Below are 18,339 nucleotides of genomic sequence, written 5' to 3'. Positions count from 1 at the left end.
AATATAAATATAAATAAATAAATAAAAATAAACACATGATTTGAAAGGAAAATATCTAGCTATTTTTTAAGAATGTGTTCATACTTAAATGGTCTTAGATTGCCCTCTGTGTTATAGTTTCATACAAAATAGTTGTAACGTCCTGGGTTTCATAATGTTAAGTGGAAAACATTGAAATTCTCCAACTGAACAAGTACACAAGGGTTTATATGTTATTATTTTTTGTTAAAATATAGAGAGATAGAATAGCTTACTGGAATATAAGAGCCGAGTAACCATGCTGCTAATGGAGAAAGGCTATTTTCACAGAACCAGTGTTTTTCCCCATCCCATCTCCATTCAATGTTAATCAAAACATACTGTTGACTATTTACTTAAGCAAATGTTTGAATGATTGCGGACATATGCTACTGTAGGTACAATAAAAATATGAAGAAGCCCAAAATAATAGAGAAACTATGCTATAGTGATCAGTCTGTGGCAGAACAGACTTTTTTCTAATTAAGAATACATTCTTAGTCTGTAAGAACAATGTTCTTGAGTAAAATAGCAGGCTCTTTTTTTAGTGAAATGTGTTGGTTACATCTTCACCCTCCAGTCATGATTGTGCAGGGATCCGCTTCCTTGCTTGGTTGCCCATCAAGTTGGAAACTGTTCTCCCTAAGTAACCAACTCTTGTCATTCACGGTTGGCTTTCATTAGTTCATTAAGTGATGTGTGACTCTTCGTGTTAAACAGCACCCCAACCCATGTGCTCACCACTTTCACAATAGTGTTATTCTTGGTCTTGTCAGTCTCCTTGGCCTTCTCACTGGCCACAGCAGATGCTCAAAACTTCTCAGTTGCCATGTCACAAAAGAGGCACACACAAGTCCACACTGAACAAGCACGTTAGTAATACAGAGTGACAGCAGCAACCCCACTTTCAACTGGGTTGTTGTTCAGAAATTGTTCTTTAATTTCAGAGTATTTAAAGGTGTTCCAGTTCTCCTTTTGTAATGGATTTCTACTTTAGTTTTATTGTAGTGTGAAGGCAGACATTGATTGTTTTTTGTTTTTACATTTGCTAAGGTACATTTAACAGCATAGAATGTGGTTGATCTTGGTGTCCAGTGCACATGAGTTTAAAAAGAATGTGTATGTGATCTGCTGTTGTTAGATGTCAGTAGTGTCCAGTTCTGTGGTGGGGCTGCTGAGTTGAGCTGTGTCCATACTGCTTTTATGCCTGCTGGACCTGTCCATTTCTCAGAGAGGGATGTTAAAGTCTCTGCTATATTTAGAGGATTCATCTGGAGGTTTTTTGTCCAGTTATTGCCTCATATGTTTTGATGCTGTGTATATACATTACTATGTTTTTCTGGAGTATTGGCCCCTCTATAGGCTAATGCCCATCTTTATCCATGGTAACTTTTCTTATTCTCAAGTTGGCATCTCTGAAATATAAATTTAGCAGTCCCACTTTCTTCTCTTCACTGTTAGCATGGTATATCTTTCTCCATTTTTATGCTTTTAATCTGTATGGCTTTCAAGTGGATTTTTCATAAACAATAAATAGTGGATCATGTTTTGTGAATCTCTCTGACAATTTCTGTCATTTAATTGGTGTATTTGAACCATTAATGTGTAGAGTGATTATTGTTATATTTAAATTAATATCTATCATTTATTACGGTTTTCTATGTGCCCCTTATACGTTGTTCTTATGTCTAGTTCTTTCTTTCATGATTTTAATTGAACATCTGATTTCATGTTTCAACATAACATTTTTTTTTTTAATTTTGGTGGTTGACTTAGAGTTTGCAGTATTCATTTATAACTAATCAAAGTCCATTTTCAAATAACACAGTGTTATTTGATGAATAGTTCAAGTGTATTTTATTTGTTTTGAGACAGAGTCTTACTATGTAGCTCAGGCTGGCCTCAAATTCACTGTAATCCTCCTGCTTCAGCTTCCATAATGCTGGAATTGCAGGCCTGTGCTGTCCCACCCAGCTCAAGTACCTTTTAGTAACAGAGCATCCCTAATTCTAAGTATCTTATTGCTATTAATTTTGCAAACTGTTATCTGTTATCATTAAGTATAAGAAAGATTTTTTTATTTCACCCTCATTTTTCCCTTTGGCACTGTTCTTTTATGTATGTCAGTTTCTGACCTCTATCTTTTTCCTTTTATCTATACAATTCATATTTAATGTGTCTTTCATGATAGACCTTTTGGCATTAAATATCCTGTGTTTGATTTGCTTGGAAAGTCTTTATTTCTTCTTTACTTTGGAAAGATAATTTCTCATTGTATAGAATTCTGAGTTGATGTCAGTACTTTAAATATTTTGTACCCCTTTTTTGCTTGCATAATTTCTGAGGTAAAGTTGAGTGGAATACTTATTGTTAGTTCTCTATAGGTTAAGTTTTCTTTCTCTGATGTTTTTGCTTTTTCAAGATTTTTAGTGTATCTGTGATTTTTCTGAACTTTGAACAGGATATGTTTAGGAGTAATTTTCTGGCTATTTATCCTACTTAGTATTCGCTGAGTTTCCTGGATTTGTGGATTAGTGTCTGATTATTTTAGGAAACTTTCAGTTGTTATTGTTTTTGTTTCTTCTTTCTCTTCTGTGATAGACTGAGTGTCTCTTATCTAAATGCTTGAGACTAAGCATGTCTTGAATATTGGATTTTTAAAAATATTTGCCATATACAATGTGATATATTGGGCACAAGACCCAAATATAAACACAGAACTGATTTGTATTTCACATACGCCCTGTATAAGTAATCTGAAGTCATTTTATGCAATATTTTGAGTCCCTGAGCCCTCACTATGATCTACTGAAGGTCGCTGTGGGATGTCCTCCTTAGGGTGTCGTCATGTGTGCATGCAAACAGTTGCAAGTCTTGGAGAAGGGCAGAGTTTGCATTTTCAGATTAGAGATTTTCAACCTGTATTTTCCTTATGCTTTTACTATATCTTTCATAGTGGTCCCAGAGAGCTTGCTTGGATAGTCTGTTTCTTTTCCCAGTCTTTCTTTCTTCTTTCTTTTTTCTTTTTTTCTTTTCTTTTTTTTTTTTTTTTTGCATTTACTTTTCAATTTTGAACATTTCTGTTGTCAACCATAAGTTCAGAGAGGATTTCCTCAGCTGACTCCAATTTGTTAATGGGGAAGGAAGTGTTTTACTTTGTTTTTTGGGATGCTGGTATAAAGACATGAATTTTAAGATATTTTAAACTCTTGCTGAAAAAATCAGAGGGCTATACAACTTTGAGAAATGCTCCTGGGTAGAAAAGAGCCAATATTCTAAAACTTGAATTATCTGAAATTAACTTGATTAATTGATGTAGTGTTGTGATAACTAACTGTAAGTACAGTGCACTTTTGAAAGAGTAATAAAAGGTTTCCAGAGTTAAGTGTCGGTGGATTCTAGGACCATTGAACTACTATCTCTTAAAGCATAGCATAGGGTCACATAATTAAAATTTAGATGCTATTTGAAAAATATAGACCATTCAGGAGAGAAATACTCCAGCCTAGAGAAGATCTAAGCTTATGAGAAATGTTTTTCTAGTAAATATAATTCCAGTCCATAGGCACAATCTGTTCTATTTATGAACAGTACCAGGGCATTTATTTAGCTGTTGAGGGGGAAAAATGTAGGTAAATATGAAAATGAGTTCCAAATTTATTAAACATTTAGAAGTTACTCATTGCACATGTATATGCATAATTATAGTGCTGGCTGAGAAGTTGTAAGTATAGTATATTACCAAAGGAAGAGGTAAAAAATGTAATAGATAGCATACAAGATAAAAAGGCATAGTATCTTTCCTAATGTAGTTATGCTTCAGAAGGTAAGTGGGAAAATGAGAGGAAAATTTGTATATTGAATTTTTATAAATCTTACTGTAAAAGAAGAAGCTTCTCAGAAAAGAAAAATAACACTGCATATTGACAACAAATTGGCAATGGATAATAAAGATAGTAAGTCTGGAAGAAAGCATCTTGAAAAATACATATTAAAATCATTTTAATTTTGATATATTTAATAGTGATTAAGTATAGTAAAATGTTTACAGGCACATGCCTGTAATCTCAGCACTCCAGAGGCTGGGGCAGGAAGATGGCCATGAGTCTGAGGCCAGCCTGGGCTACACAGTGAGTTCAAAGGTTAGCCTTGAACTACCTAGCAGAAACCCTATCTCAAAAAACAAAGCAGAAACACCAACAAAAGGGCTTGTTGTGGAAAGTAAACATAACACTTGTAAATTCTTCTTCATAGTATAAATGATGCTATTTCTGATAGCTGTTTGGTAGTATGTGTCAAGGTCTCAATCATTTTGTTTTTATATTTTAAAATTAAAGTTATATAATCAGAAATAATTTTAGACACAGAACTTACCTTGGGGGGTAATCAAGGGATGGGTACAGATGTATAAACATATTTATTCAGGTCTCATGATAATAATAGAAAAATAGAAACACAATATCCAACAATGGAAACACAGATTTTATCCATGTGATAAAACCTGCGGCCATTACAAACCATGTTTATCTAGGAGTCATGAACCTGCAAAGGCAGTCTGGTCTCATTTTTGTAAATCAAGTAATTGTGCAGAAAGATTAGATTAGATAGAACAAATACAAAGTACACATGCCTGTGTGTGTATAGTGGAAATCTCTGTCAGATAAAATAACTAGTACATCTGGTTATTTTTTTAATGTTTTGTATTTGACACAGGGTCTCACTATGCAGCTCGGACTCATAGTGATCCTCCTGTTTTCAGCCTCCCCAGCACTGGAATTACAGGCATGCCCCACCATGCCTGGTCTTGGTGACCAGCTCAGAGAACTCCTGAGTATTTTGAGGGAGTGGTAAGAACTGGGGTGGGGCCAGTGCAACATGTGGTGCCAGGGATCGAACCCTGGTCCCTCCGCTTGCCTAGGCAGGCGCTTAGACCAATGAACTATCTCTGCACCCCTATTTGATTATTTTATAGTTTTCTGCGTATAGATCCATTGCAAAATCAGAAGACATTGACTTTTTAAAGATATGTCAAACTAATAATCGTTGACTAGATGAGTCTTTTTTTTTTTTTTCCCCTTTTCAACTGAAAAACTGTCAGTGATTTACTGAAATGGAAATTTGACATATAGTTTTCACATTAATTGCTTTCTTGCAGTATGGCTTGTCAGAAATCGTACTATGAGTTTAGTAGCACAGTATCTCGTCTGACCTTTAGCAGTGCTTTCATCTTCCTGAGGGTGTATACTGCATTTTTTTTTCTTTCTTTCTTTTCTTTTTCTTTTTCTTTTTACTTCATCTAACTGAGAAGTTCTGGTGCTGAGATGTTGATGGTGGCTTTGACGGAACATTTCATCCCTCAGGGCCTGCCTTCCTTTCTTCTGTCTGCCAAGCCATTTTTATCTCTGGACTCTTTATTTTTTTTCTGTCTGAGATACCTCCCTCAAGCTGGCAGCTGCTGATGGACGCCTCCTGGACGGCACTGCCACAGGATGAAGCACAAGGTGCATCCAGATGAGACCCCATCACGCAAACCTTTGTGGGACTTGATAGCCTTCAGAGGCCTTTGTGGAAGGTCCTCTGCGGACCTCGAGCCTGTTTTATTCTTTGAGAGATTTGCTAACTCTGAGTCTTCATTTCCTTATCTGTTCATTTAACAGGTAAGAGTTTTAAGGCCCAGCTGTGCTGAGTATTTTGAGGGAGTGGTAAGATCCTTGAATTCTTGACACCTGCTGACCCAAATTGGACGTATACTTCTCCGTGGAGGCTTAATTGAGACTCCTGTGTAACAGCTTGCTTGGCACCTAGTCATCTCTGTGAATGTGAATTCATTTTCCTTTTTGTTGTCCGCAAATGGACTAGGCATAGTGTCACCTCATCTATGCTTAAAGCTCCTTGAAAAATAGATTTCCTCCTTTATCTCTGACTTGTCTCTGTTGCCTTGTATGCTAGAAACCTCGAATGATGTTCTCAGTAGTCACTTGCCTGTCACAGGTCCTGGAAAGAAAACAAGTTGTTCTGCACACCCGGTGTCTTCCTTGGGAGTTGGCTCACTGGGAGGGGCTGGGAGCTGCTGGGGTAGTGGGGACGGCCTGAGCGTTGGTGAAGCAGGTGCTCCCGAGGCCCTCCTTCCCTCAGCGTTCTGGCCAGCTCTCTCGCGCTGCTCTCAAGATTGCCTCAGCCTGGCCACGTGGGCTCTTCGCAACTGCACACCTCCTTCGAGGACCCCAGAGGTCCTGTGGCTTGCATGAATCATGTCAGAAAACTGACATGCTGCATTGTAGTTAGTGCCAGAGCCTATATCTTGCTCTGAATCTATACTTGCAGTCTGAGGTTGTGGATATTTTTCTGTAGAAAAAAAACCACTCTCTTTGGAGGATGTTTTGTCAGACATTCCAGTTTCCAGGGAAGCATTAGATCAGTGCCGCTCAAGCCTGTGGAAAGCTGACTGGTGAAGGATTGTTGCTTTCACTGGATTTGTGTGCAATGGGGGATGAGTGCAGGGTCTGACAAGTTGTGAGTCAGCAGTTCTTTCCCTGTGCACCTGTCTTATCCAACTGTCTCCAAATTGCTGCATTTCATCTCTTCCCTCTATGCTGATGACCAGTAAAGAAGGAGAGTGGGATGGTAGTGTGACCAGAGAGAAATGATGGAGTGAAGGGTGCCACAGCATGGGCTGTACCTGGTGCTTTCATTGGATCGGTGGTGCCAGCTACAGAGCTGTAAGAAAGTAATTTGCACATGGCTTCCTGACAACAGCTTTGGCTTCAGCTGTAGCTGCGGTTCACAAGCTGAAGCCCTTGGGGGGACCCTCACACAGGTGCACTTTTCAGACTCACGTGCCCTCTAGGGCTGTGGTTGGGAAACATGGAGTCCCTGGGGGGAAGAGTTATTAAAGTGAGATGAAACAGTATTTAAGTATCCTTCTATGATGTCTAGACTCCATAGTAGCCACTCGATTGTGTGGTGTTTTACCTTGGCTTTATCTTCCTTTTCCACAGGACCAGCTATCTGCTGACATGTACAGTTTTGTGGCCAAAGAAATCGACTATGCAAACTACTTTCAAACGGTAAGAGTCCAGAAAAGTGAGACTGCAGAAAGTCTCCTGGCCAAAACCGTGGTGCAGGCAGTAGGGGAAGGTGGGCCTAGGACTCTTGGTTCTTTGAGCAGACTGCAGATGAAGATGTTTTTTCCCTCCTCACCTTTCTACTGCTGAATCATTCTGCCTTCTTTCACTTCTTGTCCAAATTTCTTTCAGAAATCTGAAACTCAAACCCAGCCTCATCCCTGAAAATTACTGCATCTCAGTTATCTATGGCAGGGATTTTTCACTAAGAGTAGTTTGCGTTCTTTCTTTGTCAGCATTTGACAGGAAAGACATTTTTGGTTGTCACAGTTGGGGAGGAGGTAGCATAGCATCTAGTAGCTAAGAGACCAAGGGTGCTGTGAAGCCCCTTGCAGAGTCCAGGACAGCTTCCTACATACAACACAGTTATCTAGCCGAGCATGTCAGGAGGACCAATATTGAAACCAGTGTCTAATAGTAGGACCTGAGATGAGGATAACTGTTTCGTCTCTAGTGCCTACAGTAGCAAGTAGATAAACAATGAGTGATGTAGAATGTTTGACGGCCTCTTATCAATGAAAGCAGATTTAGAGTTGTAAGCCAGGAAGTAACAGAGTCTGAGTCATGAAAACTTAAATAATGTGGGGGTGGCCAAAACTAGTTCTCCAAGCTAGGTCCCAGCTCTGGCAGGCTGCCCTGTTCCTTCAGGCTTGTCCTGCTACACAAATCCCAGCATCCGGTGTGTCCCCTGTGACACAAGATGGAACATGCCCAGGACTGTAGGGATGGGAGGAGGTACAGGGAAGGGCTTCAGCTCCCTCTCCTGTAAGCAAGCGCTCCTGTACCATTGCAGCCTGTGCCCTTGTCCTGGCAGAGGATAATGCTGGCCCTTGTCTTTTCTCAGCTAATAGAAGTACAAGCTGAATACCACAGGAAATCGCTGACGCTACTACAGGCTGTGTTGCCTCAAATAAAAGCACAACAAGGTGAGTGCAGGCTTTAGGGGGAAGTGGGGGGCTGCTTGCCCTCCAGATGACATCGAGTCTCTGAACTGGCTCTGCCTGATGCTCCACCGTTGAAGGTCATGTTTGATAGCGTCACCAGAATGTCCCAAACTGCTGTTGACCCAGTTACAGTGAAGCCAGGCACACCCATCTGTGCACACTGCCTCTCTTTGAGGATGAATTGGGGTGGGTTACTTCTGCCCCACTTTGCCAGATGTAGCTGGCCACCCATCCACCTCTGCTTTTGTCTCCATCACTCCTGAAACCACAAGAGTGAAGACTCAGTAGTACCACTGTTTCTTTGGTAGCCTCAAGGGAGTCTAGGCAGTAGGGGAGAAAAAGATGTCACTGTGAGTAGGCTTTCAAGCTGCAGACTGACCCCTTTCTTGCTTCTGCCCCTCAGAGGCCTGGGTGGAGAAGCCTTCCTTTGGGAAGCCCCTAGAAGAGCACCTCACCATCAGCGGCCGGGAGATCGCCTTCCCCATCGAGGCCTGTGTGACAATGCTGCTGGAATGTGGGCTGCAGGAGGAGGTAGGGCAGAGCTGGCCACACCCCGCCCCAGCAGATCTCCCCCTGGCGGCGCAGCCTGTGAGGCCTTCAGTCTTGTGTCAGCCCTGCTCCAGCCCCCTCAAATCCAACACATAGAGATGCAGCATATCGCATCTCTTATGGACACTCACTGACCCTGCTTGTCCCCTGAACCGTCACTTTTATAGAGAGAGTGGAGGATCATGGGAGACTGACATAAGTTAGACATGAAAATTATATCTGAGTTATGTCTAGAATATGACCATATTCATCCATTGTTTCTTCATGTTTAATAAGGTTTGATGATTTTCACAGTCTGCTGCAACCCCACCATCACCACCACCATCACTACCACCACCACCACCACCACCACCACCACCACCACCAATTCTACATCCTCCTTCATCGCTCCTCCCTTGTCCTTTTCCTCTTCTTGCTTAAACGTTTTTTAATTTTCAGAGTAGAGCTCTGAAACTTTTAGATCACAGTTCTTTAATAGAGATCCTCAAAATGATTAATAGACACATTAGGAAATGCTTTGTAAGATGCCTGTGTTTTAAAAAAATGTATAAGAAATTGGTGGCAGTTGTTTTAGTTGCTGTTGAAATCATTTTCTGGGAGCTCGATCCATCTCTGCTTTCTTCCAAGGGCTGTGTTAACATCTTTGCCCTGTCTCCCTGTGATCTGATCAGCCAGGCCACACTTATTTAGAACATGTCATACATTTATTACTGAGCAAAGTGTAAGAATGAGATGGGCTTATAAAAACTTACTGGGAGAGATGAGTGTAGCATCTCTGTCCAGGAAGCAGGGTTAATCCAAAGCAGGGTATGATTTGTGAGTATTACTACAAATGGACCAAGATAAGGGTGGTGGAAGAAAAGGAAGCCAGTGGATGCTCAGACCTCTGTGGGTTGCTCACTGTGTACCAGACCAGTTTAAACTGCTGGACATTCAAAAAGGAATGAGGTTTGGGGTGTTTTTTGTTGTAGTTGTTTTTTTGTTTTGTTTTTACCATATTTTATTTGCCTAACATTGTTGCATTTGTTGTAGATACAAAATAAGGAGATCTCTATAATACCCAAAAGATAGTTTCATGGAGGAAATTTTCATTCCCTATCATTATTCTATAATTATGGAAAAACTTACCCATGTAAAAAGCATGAGCTTTATCTCTGGGTCTTGGTCAATCTTATTTTGTGTTTTTTTTTCCATTTTTGCTCTTAATCTCTGCATTGCATATTTTGAAACAATTTTCAGGCATTATATCTTTTATAATCTTGTAAAATATATGTGTTATGACCAAAATATATTGTCGCTGTTTCAATTTTTTAAATAACCTTAATACTGGAAAAGACACATTGCCCATTAATCCCCTCAAAATATTCCCCATTACTTCAAACCTACTTATCCTCTGGTTCTTGTCACTTTGAAAAGCACTTCTTTGGTAAGTGTCTTTATAAGGAATGATCCAAAACACAGTAAATGCTGCTGCTAAGTACCATCCAACAGAAAGGAGGGCTTGCAAAAACATGACAGTGTCTTCTCCTTGACCTTATCCATGAGATCTGGTGCTGCGTGACTTCTGGCTCTTCCTTAAAGTGGAAATCGCCATGAAAGGGAAACATTTTGAATTAATCCGGGACATGGAGGCACCCATTACACCACAACTGAAGACACAAAGGAGGACTTCCACCACCGCTCAGAGAGTAACAGGAGGGATGTCATGTGTCTGAAACAAGCAGGGATATTTCGAGGGAGATTAATAACTGTGTGTCTTTTACTGTGCTATTTCTTTAAAAATGTAAATATTCACCATATCTATCAGTCACACTGGGTTTCTCTGAAAGATGGTGTTTTAAAATATAGCTATAGTAGTATTACAATATTCAAATACTATAATATTATAGTACTGTTATAATAATTTATTAGCATCGTTAAATATCTAGTCAGTGTACATTGGTTCTTGAAGAATGGTTTCTTATGTCCTAGTCTTCTGATTTCCGTCTGTCCCCTTCTGCCTCTTTCTTTCCTTCCTTTTCTCTTTACCTCCTCCCTATTTTCCTTTTTCTCTATTTTTCATTAATTCTTCTCTTTTTGTGACAAATATGTTTAGGCTTCCTGCAGCCTAGAAAGAAAAAATTGTTTTTTCAACCACTCTGCAATTTCATCTTCCTTCTCTGGTTCACTGGTGTTTGTATGCTGCCCAGTTTTCTTAAAGTAACTCTGAAGGCTCGATTCTCGATTCTTGTGCATCTTTGACACCACTTGCTTACCGACCTTCCTCCTGTAGGACCACTACTGTCCCCACCCCAAGTGACAAATGCCATCCCCTGGGGCATGACCCCAAGGAGCCCAGGTTGCCAGATTTGATGTCCCAGTTGCCACTACCCCGGCTGCCCCAGCACCTGATGTTACTGATTTCACTGTCTTTGAAGCAGTGGCCGCCTGAGGCTCCTGCTAATTCTGACCAGAACCCACGGCCTGCAGCGTGCTCTGCTCAGCTCTCAGTCCCACTCTTCGCCCTCCACACTGCTCCCCAGTGTGATCATATTCTCTTGTAGCCTCACCTCAGCCTCTGTGAGGGTTCTGCCCATGAGAGGGCTCCATGCCTGTGTTTATTGTTGGTCTTCCACATTCCCTCAAAAACTGGACTCACTGTCTCAGCAACCTTCCCTTACTAGAACAGTGTTCCCTGAGTTCCACAATCAAAATCTAAAGGCTTACCTAGCATTCTCTCCTTCCCACAGGGGATATGTTCCAAGGCTCCTGGTAGATGCCTGAAACCATGGATAGCACCAGACTTTACATATTCTGTCCTTTTTTCTGTACATATACCTGTGATAAAATTTAATTTAGAAATTAGGCATAGTATGAGGTAACAATATTCTAACTAGTAGAATAGTTGTAACTGCATTACAGTATTTAAAATTTATAAATTATTTATTTCTATAATTTTCCATTTAGTATATTCAGACTGTACTTGGCCATGGGCATTTGGAATTATGGAAAGTTAAAGTGAGATGTGGCTGTAATATTTGGTACGGTGCATCCTGTCCTTGCCTTGTCCATCACTGCATACTCCTGGCTCTTCCTGCTTGACAGTGGTGTGGTTTTTTGAAGATCTAAACCATTCCTTTTGTGTCTGTCATAACAAGCTTGCAGATACATTTCCAAATATGTTCACATGACCTGCCCACTCATGCCATAGAGGTTTGGACACCTGTTTATCTGACAAAGTCTTTGCTGAAAAGAGAGTAAAGCATTGTAGCAACCAAAAACTCAGTAGTCCAGCCCAGGATCATTGTCTTTTAAAGACCTTGAAGACTCCGTGGGCCTAGAAGTTTAAAGCCAAAGAAATGGTCTGCTGGCTTGTTTCTCAGTCTGTGGGTTACATCCCAGAAGGCTTGGAGCTGACGGTGGGACAGACCAAGAGGGCATCATGCCCAGCTTCTGGACTCCACCGCCCCTTTCCAGTCCTGGCCCGTGTTTTATCTTCTGCACACCCCGTCCTCCTCTTTCTGTTCATTGCTTCCTGTTGCTCTACAACGTGCAGAGATTGATTTGGATGAAGTAAAAGCAGTTTCAAAATAGCAAAGGATGGAACAGGAAGACTCCCTCACACACCAACCCCAGTCTGCCTTTTCTCTGAGGACAGAGTCTGTATTAGGTTCATAGACTCTACACGGTTCTATATCTGGAGCCTCCCAGTGTGCGTGTGTCTATGCGTACGTACACAGATGCGCGCGCATGCTCACACACGCGCACACATAAGCCCTTTTCCATCCACCTTGCTAGAACTCAGCATCTGATAATATCTCAGATGAGAACAAGAAGTACAGTGAGCCACCCTGACGCTAGGCGCTGAAAACTGCATGGTGGGAAAAAAAAGACCCAGTAGTTACTCTCGAGTTGCTTATGTTGAAGGAAGGAGCCAGGAGGTCACGGTGTTGACACGTGCTTGGTGTTGGGGGAAATTTACACTGATGGTTTTGCACCTCTCTTTTTAGCTGTTGTGTCATTGAGTTGCAGGCTGTGCTCTGACCCCCTGTCCTGTTGGTAGGGCCTCTTCCGTGTAGCTCCTTCTGCCTCCAAGCTGAAGAAGCTAAAAGCTGCGCTAGACTGCTGTGTGGTGGATGTGCAGGAGTACTCAGCCGACCCCCATGCCATTGCAGGTGGGTGCCCGTGGCCTCTGAGCAGGGTGCGCTCAGCAGGAACTCCAGGGAAGGGTGAGCATACCCATAGTGGCTGGAAAAGTGGCTTCCCCGCTGCTTCAGGTGCATACTTGCAGGGTCCAGCATTGTGCCTGGTTGCTCTGGCCCCTGGAAGAGCGGTCTCCCTCATATTCAAGAGATGAGGTCATATGAGAAATGAGGGGGACAGTGGTCAAGGCTGTTGTCAGTCTGTGTCCCCTTGCCAGAGCCCAGGCTCATTCATGTGAGACGCCACCTTTGTAACATCCTGTGGGTTACGGGTACCATCTCCAGTGGAGCCCAAGTGGACGATACAGGCGAGTGTGCCATAGTGTCTCATAGATGTTATTGTGTTTATGCTCAGGGGCTTTGAAATCTTACCTCCGAGAGCTGCCAGAACCTCTTATGACCTTTGAACTCTATGATGAGTGGATCCAGGCTTCCAAGTGAGTACCTTGTGCCAGGGTACCCTGTGGGTTAGAGCTTATGGGGTTATAACAGCTGTCCTTGAGTATCGGAGAACTATTGGTTCCAGGACCGCTGGATGTTCTGGTCCCTTATGTGACATGTGTAGCATTTGCAAACAACCTCCACATATCCCCTTTTGTACATTTCAGACTACTTATAGTACCTAATACAATGTAAATATAAATAGTTTTGATACCATATTGTGTAGAGATAAGTGATAAGAAAAAAATGTCTGTCCACACTTGGTACAGGTATCACCATCCACATTGTGTATAGTTCACAGTTGCTTATGTCTATGCATGAGGAGCTAACCAGTGCAGAAAGCTGAGTGTATTTACAGTAATTATGGAAGCTTGTAGCCTGGGTACTGGCAGATCCATTTTGTGATATGCATTGTTAAGGAATGCTTTGATGTGTTGCCAAGGAGACATGCACAAGGATCCTGATTGCAGCATTGTTTGGGGGCAGCAGAAATCTAGAAAGCACTGCAGGTCCTTTGGATGATGTCAGTGGAGAGCATGGCTTAGTATGCTGTGGTGTGTGCACCCTGTGATGTACTCTGGAGTGGTTAAATAACCGTGAAAGCTATTCAGGCCAGTATGAAAAGATAAGATTTGTTGTAGACTAAAATAGAGTAAGTTGATGAGGACACATACAATATTCTATTTTTGTAAAAAGAAAAATCAGCTCCTCGCATACCCAAGACAATAGAATTTTAGAAGTGCGGCTGTGCATACAAGCTGGTTCTGAAAAACTCAGGCAGTGGCAGTGATAAGAGATGGGCAGACAATGGGATAGGGGTCTTTCCCCTAAACTGTAACAGGAATATTTCAGTAACAAGTACTGGAAATATAAAAATGTAGCACATGGGCAGTGCACCCTGTCCCACACTCCCGAAGATGTGCTTATGTGACAGGAGCAAAGCCCATGACCATGTGGTAGCTTGGGATAATAGAGAAAGAGGAGAGTGGACAGTGGGGCAAAGGCTCCAGACAGAGCCACCACCCCATCACGTGCTCTAGTGTATGGTCTTCTCTTGCAATTCCTGACTTCTTTTGTCAGCTTCTGCTTGCCTTAGGAAGGTATTACATGTTCTGCTTGGTCACAGGTAAGAGCTGTTTAAGTAAGTGCTGTTTGCAGTAATCTACGTTTACTAGACATGTAGAGTGAGGAAGTCAACATCACTGGAGCAGGCGAGTTGGCACCAGAGTGACGGTGGCAGAGGCAAAGATCAGCCAGGCAGAAGACAGGAAGGGGAGAACATTTTTCTGAGAGGAGGTCTGGAGTGATGCCATGAGCAGAATTTCTAAAGACCTCAAGTCCTGGGACTTAGTCATCCAGGACAAACAGGTTAGCTTCTTAGAAAGAGCCCTGGAGAGTTGATCTGAAGAAAACAACTTAATGAATCTTTTATAATTTTAATTTACAAAATAAAAAAATTTAATTAATGCATAGTACTTGTGCAGATTTGTGGGGCATAATATGACGTTTCAGTGCACATATGCATTGTGCAGTGACCTAATGAGGGTGAACTGCATGTTCATCACCTCAAACATTTACCATTGATCCTTTCTGCTTGAAGGACTGGGGGCTGAGAGAGACTCAGCAGGACTGACGACTGAAGCCCAACCTGAATGTGCAGTCCAGAAAGGCTATGCCGACTGCATTCCATAACACCTTTCACAGTGCATTGTTAAAAGGCGGGCTGAATATGTGATACTGTTTTATCTCTTTGTGATGAGTGAGTGAATTTTATGATGATATTAATAAGGGATACCATTTGCTGAGTGCTTGTTAGAGGCTTGACACTGCTCTAAGCTCATTATACATTATAGTAACTTGGTTTTCACAGTAACTCTATGGATAGGTTCCTCATCGTTTTACAGAGATCCAGGGTGGGATATCGCAGCAGGTTACTTCCTAGCTAATACATGGCCAAGTGAGAATTTGGATTCAAGGAGCCTGGGTTGAGGGTCTTTGTGCTTAACCACAGCAGCTTATGCTTCTCTAGAACAAAACTACGGTGCTAGAGAGACCGTGGTCCTTAGTGCAAACCGCCCCCTTTTAACTGAATATATAATTTTGGTGTTTTAAAGTGAGGAGAATAGTTCAGTGCATCATAACCTGAGGAGTACTCTGGTTCCCACATACTTCCAAACCCTTAGGATGGTGCCTGACACACAGTGGGGGCTTTGTGCACCTTTAGGCATGTTCATTAAATAAAATTTGAGTATCAACTGCCCTTTATCAGAGGCAAAATAACTCCAAATTTACTTTAAAGATCTCCTTAGCTTTTTAATTTTAGAGTTGGTTGGCAGGCAGCTCTGTAGAATGAGTGTTCCATGGGCTGAGCAGTTTAGACTCATGTATTCAGATGCTGGGCTTTTGGAATGTAGCTAGGTCATAAGGCACTGTACTCCTCAGTGAGGTACCGTTGGAGGTAGAGTATGGTTTAAAGAGACTAGTCACTGAGGGTGTGGCCCAGAAGGCCTTAGCTCCTGTGCTGGCTCCTCCCTTCATGCCATACCAGGAGCAGCTCTGCTCCACCTCCCCTTCCACCAGGCCCTTTCTGCCTCAGAGCCAGCTGACTGGGGACTTAGTCTAAAATCCATATACCACCCCAGACACCCCCTCCTTTGAGTTGTGGGTATCAGACAGTTTGTCTGCAGTGACCAGGAAAGTGACTGAGGCAGCAGGTGAGGCTGGTGTTACAGGCAGAAAAAGCTAAAGGAGCAGAAACAGGGAACAGAGTAAGTTGGTCATTTCAGAATACCCCTTCCTACAGGGCTAAAGCGGAGGGGACTTCCTTGTCATGTTGTCTCAGGAAAACTAGTCCTCTTCTGATTGCTGTGGATCTCCTGCTTTTTAAAAACAGGACTTTTCTAAGTTCAGTTTGATTTTATGATACTTGGCACAAGCGAGCTACGCTGGTTTGGTCTGGTCTTTGGGGATCCAGGGACTGAGGGCTGCCCAAAGCAGTGGCCTGCCATTAACTGTACCCACACCTATTATCTTAAGAAAAGTTCAACAGCAAAATGAGGAGTAGGGCTGGGCATCATAACGTTGCCTCAGCAAATGACACAAGGGACAACCGTGGCAGCAACATCTGCTGCAAATGCCAGCATTTAATTTTGATTGCAAGTTTTTAATGAACAAGCAGCAAAGCTGGGCATTTGTACCTGCTCTCCTTTACAGACTCTAACTTAAAGTTCTGTGAGGGAAGTGCTGTTATGAACCTCACTGTAGAGAGGAAAAAGTGGGTTTCAGAAGCTGAAGAGCTGGCACAAGATCCCAATCAGGGAGGAGCTGTGTCTTGGGCTCCCTACACCTTGGTCAGGCTTCGGCCTGTTACTTTCCATTTCCCTGTTACTCTGTTACTTCCCATTTCTAAGTGCAATGTTCGGTTTCCACATTGGTCTCCTACTTAAAGTTCCATGTGGATAATGCCTGCCTCTTTCTCAAGGCTGACCCAGAGGAAAGGATATTTCTCCCCTCTGTCAGGATTGATGAGGGAACTGTAATGCTTTCTTACCATGTAGGTCTTGATGTAGATTTAGGTAAAAATGTAACCCTATAAGATAAATATTTAGAGAGAGAGAGAGGAGAATGGAGAAACCTAACAGACTTATGAAGAAACCTATAAAGAAAGTCTTGTAAACAGACGCTTTATAAAGAAAGAAGCCCTTCCTTATAGTAAATCACTTTGTACATTGAAAAATCCTTCAAGTAGTGGGGATTATTCATCTCTGGAATTATGGTTACTGAGGTCCACATTTCTTTATATTTATATAATTTACTTATTCAAAAGTTAGTCAGCATCTGTTATCTTCCAGATGTCGGAGAACTTAATATGGTCCTCACAGTCTGCAGGAAGGGTTAGCTCCCTGCCTAGCATCTTGTACCCTGTTAGCCCCATACCCTGTGCTCCAGAGCATGTCTCTGGCTTTAGTCTCCTACTTTCATGTGCTAGCCTGGAACATTCACCCCGAGACATGTGATGTGCGCAGAGCAACTTTTATTAAAATAGCATAGGATGAGATGGAAGAAGAGCGTAGACAGGGAAATGTGGTAGCCAAGCACTGTGAATGCTAGCTTGCTACTTCAGTCAGCTGTGTGGTTGGGTCAGTACCGTTCACTATGAAGATCACCGTCTAGTTAATATAAATGACAGTGGACCTCACTGGCTTGTATCCAACCAATGACTTTTCTTATCAATTTCCTAGTATTCAGGAGCAAGACAAGAGGCTCCAGGCTCTGTGGAATGCTTGCGAGAAATTGCCCAAGGCCAATCATAACAACATCCGGTAAGTAGGGGCTGGGGACACACAGGTCGGGGTCACTGTAGGTCTTGGATGAATTTTCTTCCTAGAGAAAAGTTATGGTAACTAACATCAACTCTACAACATTTTGTGTGGTTTGGTGGTCATGTCTGTTTTGAGCCTCAAACAATCTGTGAGGTAGAGATAGTTGCTACCACTTTTCAGATAAGTAAATAGGCTCCAGGGAGCCATAGCATGTTGGAGACTATCTAAGTAACCAACTGTAAGGTAGTGCAGTCGACCTCTTTGGTTTATGAGAACCATTGTACAACATAAGTGCCTTGGGGGGAGGGGTGTACTAGGGATTTAACCCAGAACATGTATACTAAACTACATCTGTAGCTTTAAATATTTTTTTTTTAGTTTTGATGGTCCCACTGATTCCCACGTTGCCCAGGCTGGACTGAAGCTTGTCTGCCTTAGCTTCTCAGAGTGCTGAGAAGCACTCTGAGGCATAAACCACCATGCTGAGCATGCAAATATCTTAAAATATTGGGGACTTACAATAAAAAATAGATGCTCAGAAGAAGCTGTCAGCTACATGGTTAGCTCATTAATGTTTGGTATGAAGATGACTGTCAGTAAGAATGGCAGTGAGACCATTGGAGCTTGAGAAGCCAGACATGTCAGTGGAAGAGAAGGCATGAGGAGTGGAGAGTGTGAGCTATGTGTCTCTGCTGTGAGGCACAGCTGTTTGCATGGGTCCATCTTTCACTTTTTTTTTCTTCTTTTTTTTTTTTTTTTT

The 18,339-nt window shown here is 42.0% G+C and overlaps 1 protein-coding gene across 4 annotated transcripts in view; it reads left to right on the top strand.

Annotated features, from left to right (window-relative positions):
* Arhgap44 (Rho GTPase activating protein 44) overlaps positions 1-18,339 on the top strand; it is a 215,289-nt gene that overhangs the window by 163,494 nt on the left and 33,456 nt on the right. For all 4 annotated transcript variants that reach the window (XM_023706351.1, XM_023706349.1, XM_023706352.1 and 1 more), the window contains 6 exons: positions 7,017-7,085; positions 7,987-8,068; positions 8,490-8,617; positions 12,678-12,789; positions 13,172-13,253; positions 17,499-17,579. In XM_023706351.1, coding sequence (XP_023562119.1) covers positions 7,017-7,085; positions 7,987-8,068; positions 8,490-8,617; positions 12,678-12,789; positions 13,172-13,253; positions 17,499-17,579 — 554 coding nt within the window. The remainder of the gene's footprint in view (positions 1-7,016; positions 7,086-7,986; positions 8,069-8,489; positions 8,618-12,677; positions 12,790-13,171; positions 13,254-17,498; positions 17,580-18,339) is intronic.

This window comes from Octodon degus, unplaced genomic scaffold (assembly GCF_000260255.1).
Source record: "Octodon degus isolate 3935 unplaced genomic scaffold, OctDeg1.0 scaffold00253, whole genome shotgun sequence".
In the NCBI taxonomy this organism is placed as follows: Eukaryota; Metazoa; Chordata; class Mammalia; order Rodentia; family Octodontidae; genus Octodon; species Octodon degus.
Note: the sequence above shows the minus strand (reverse complement) of the source record. Positions and strands in the feature narration are given on the sequence as shown.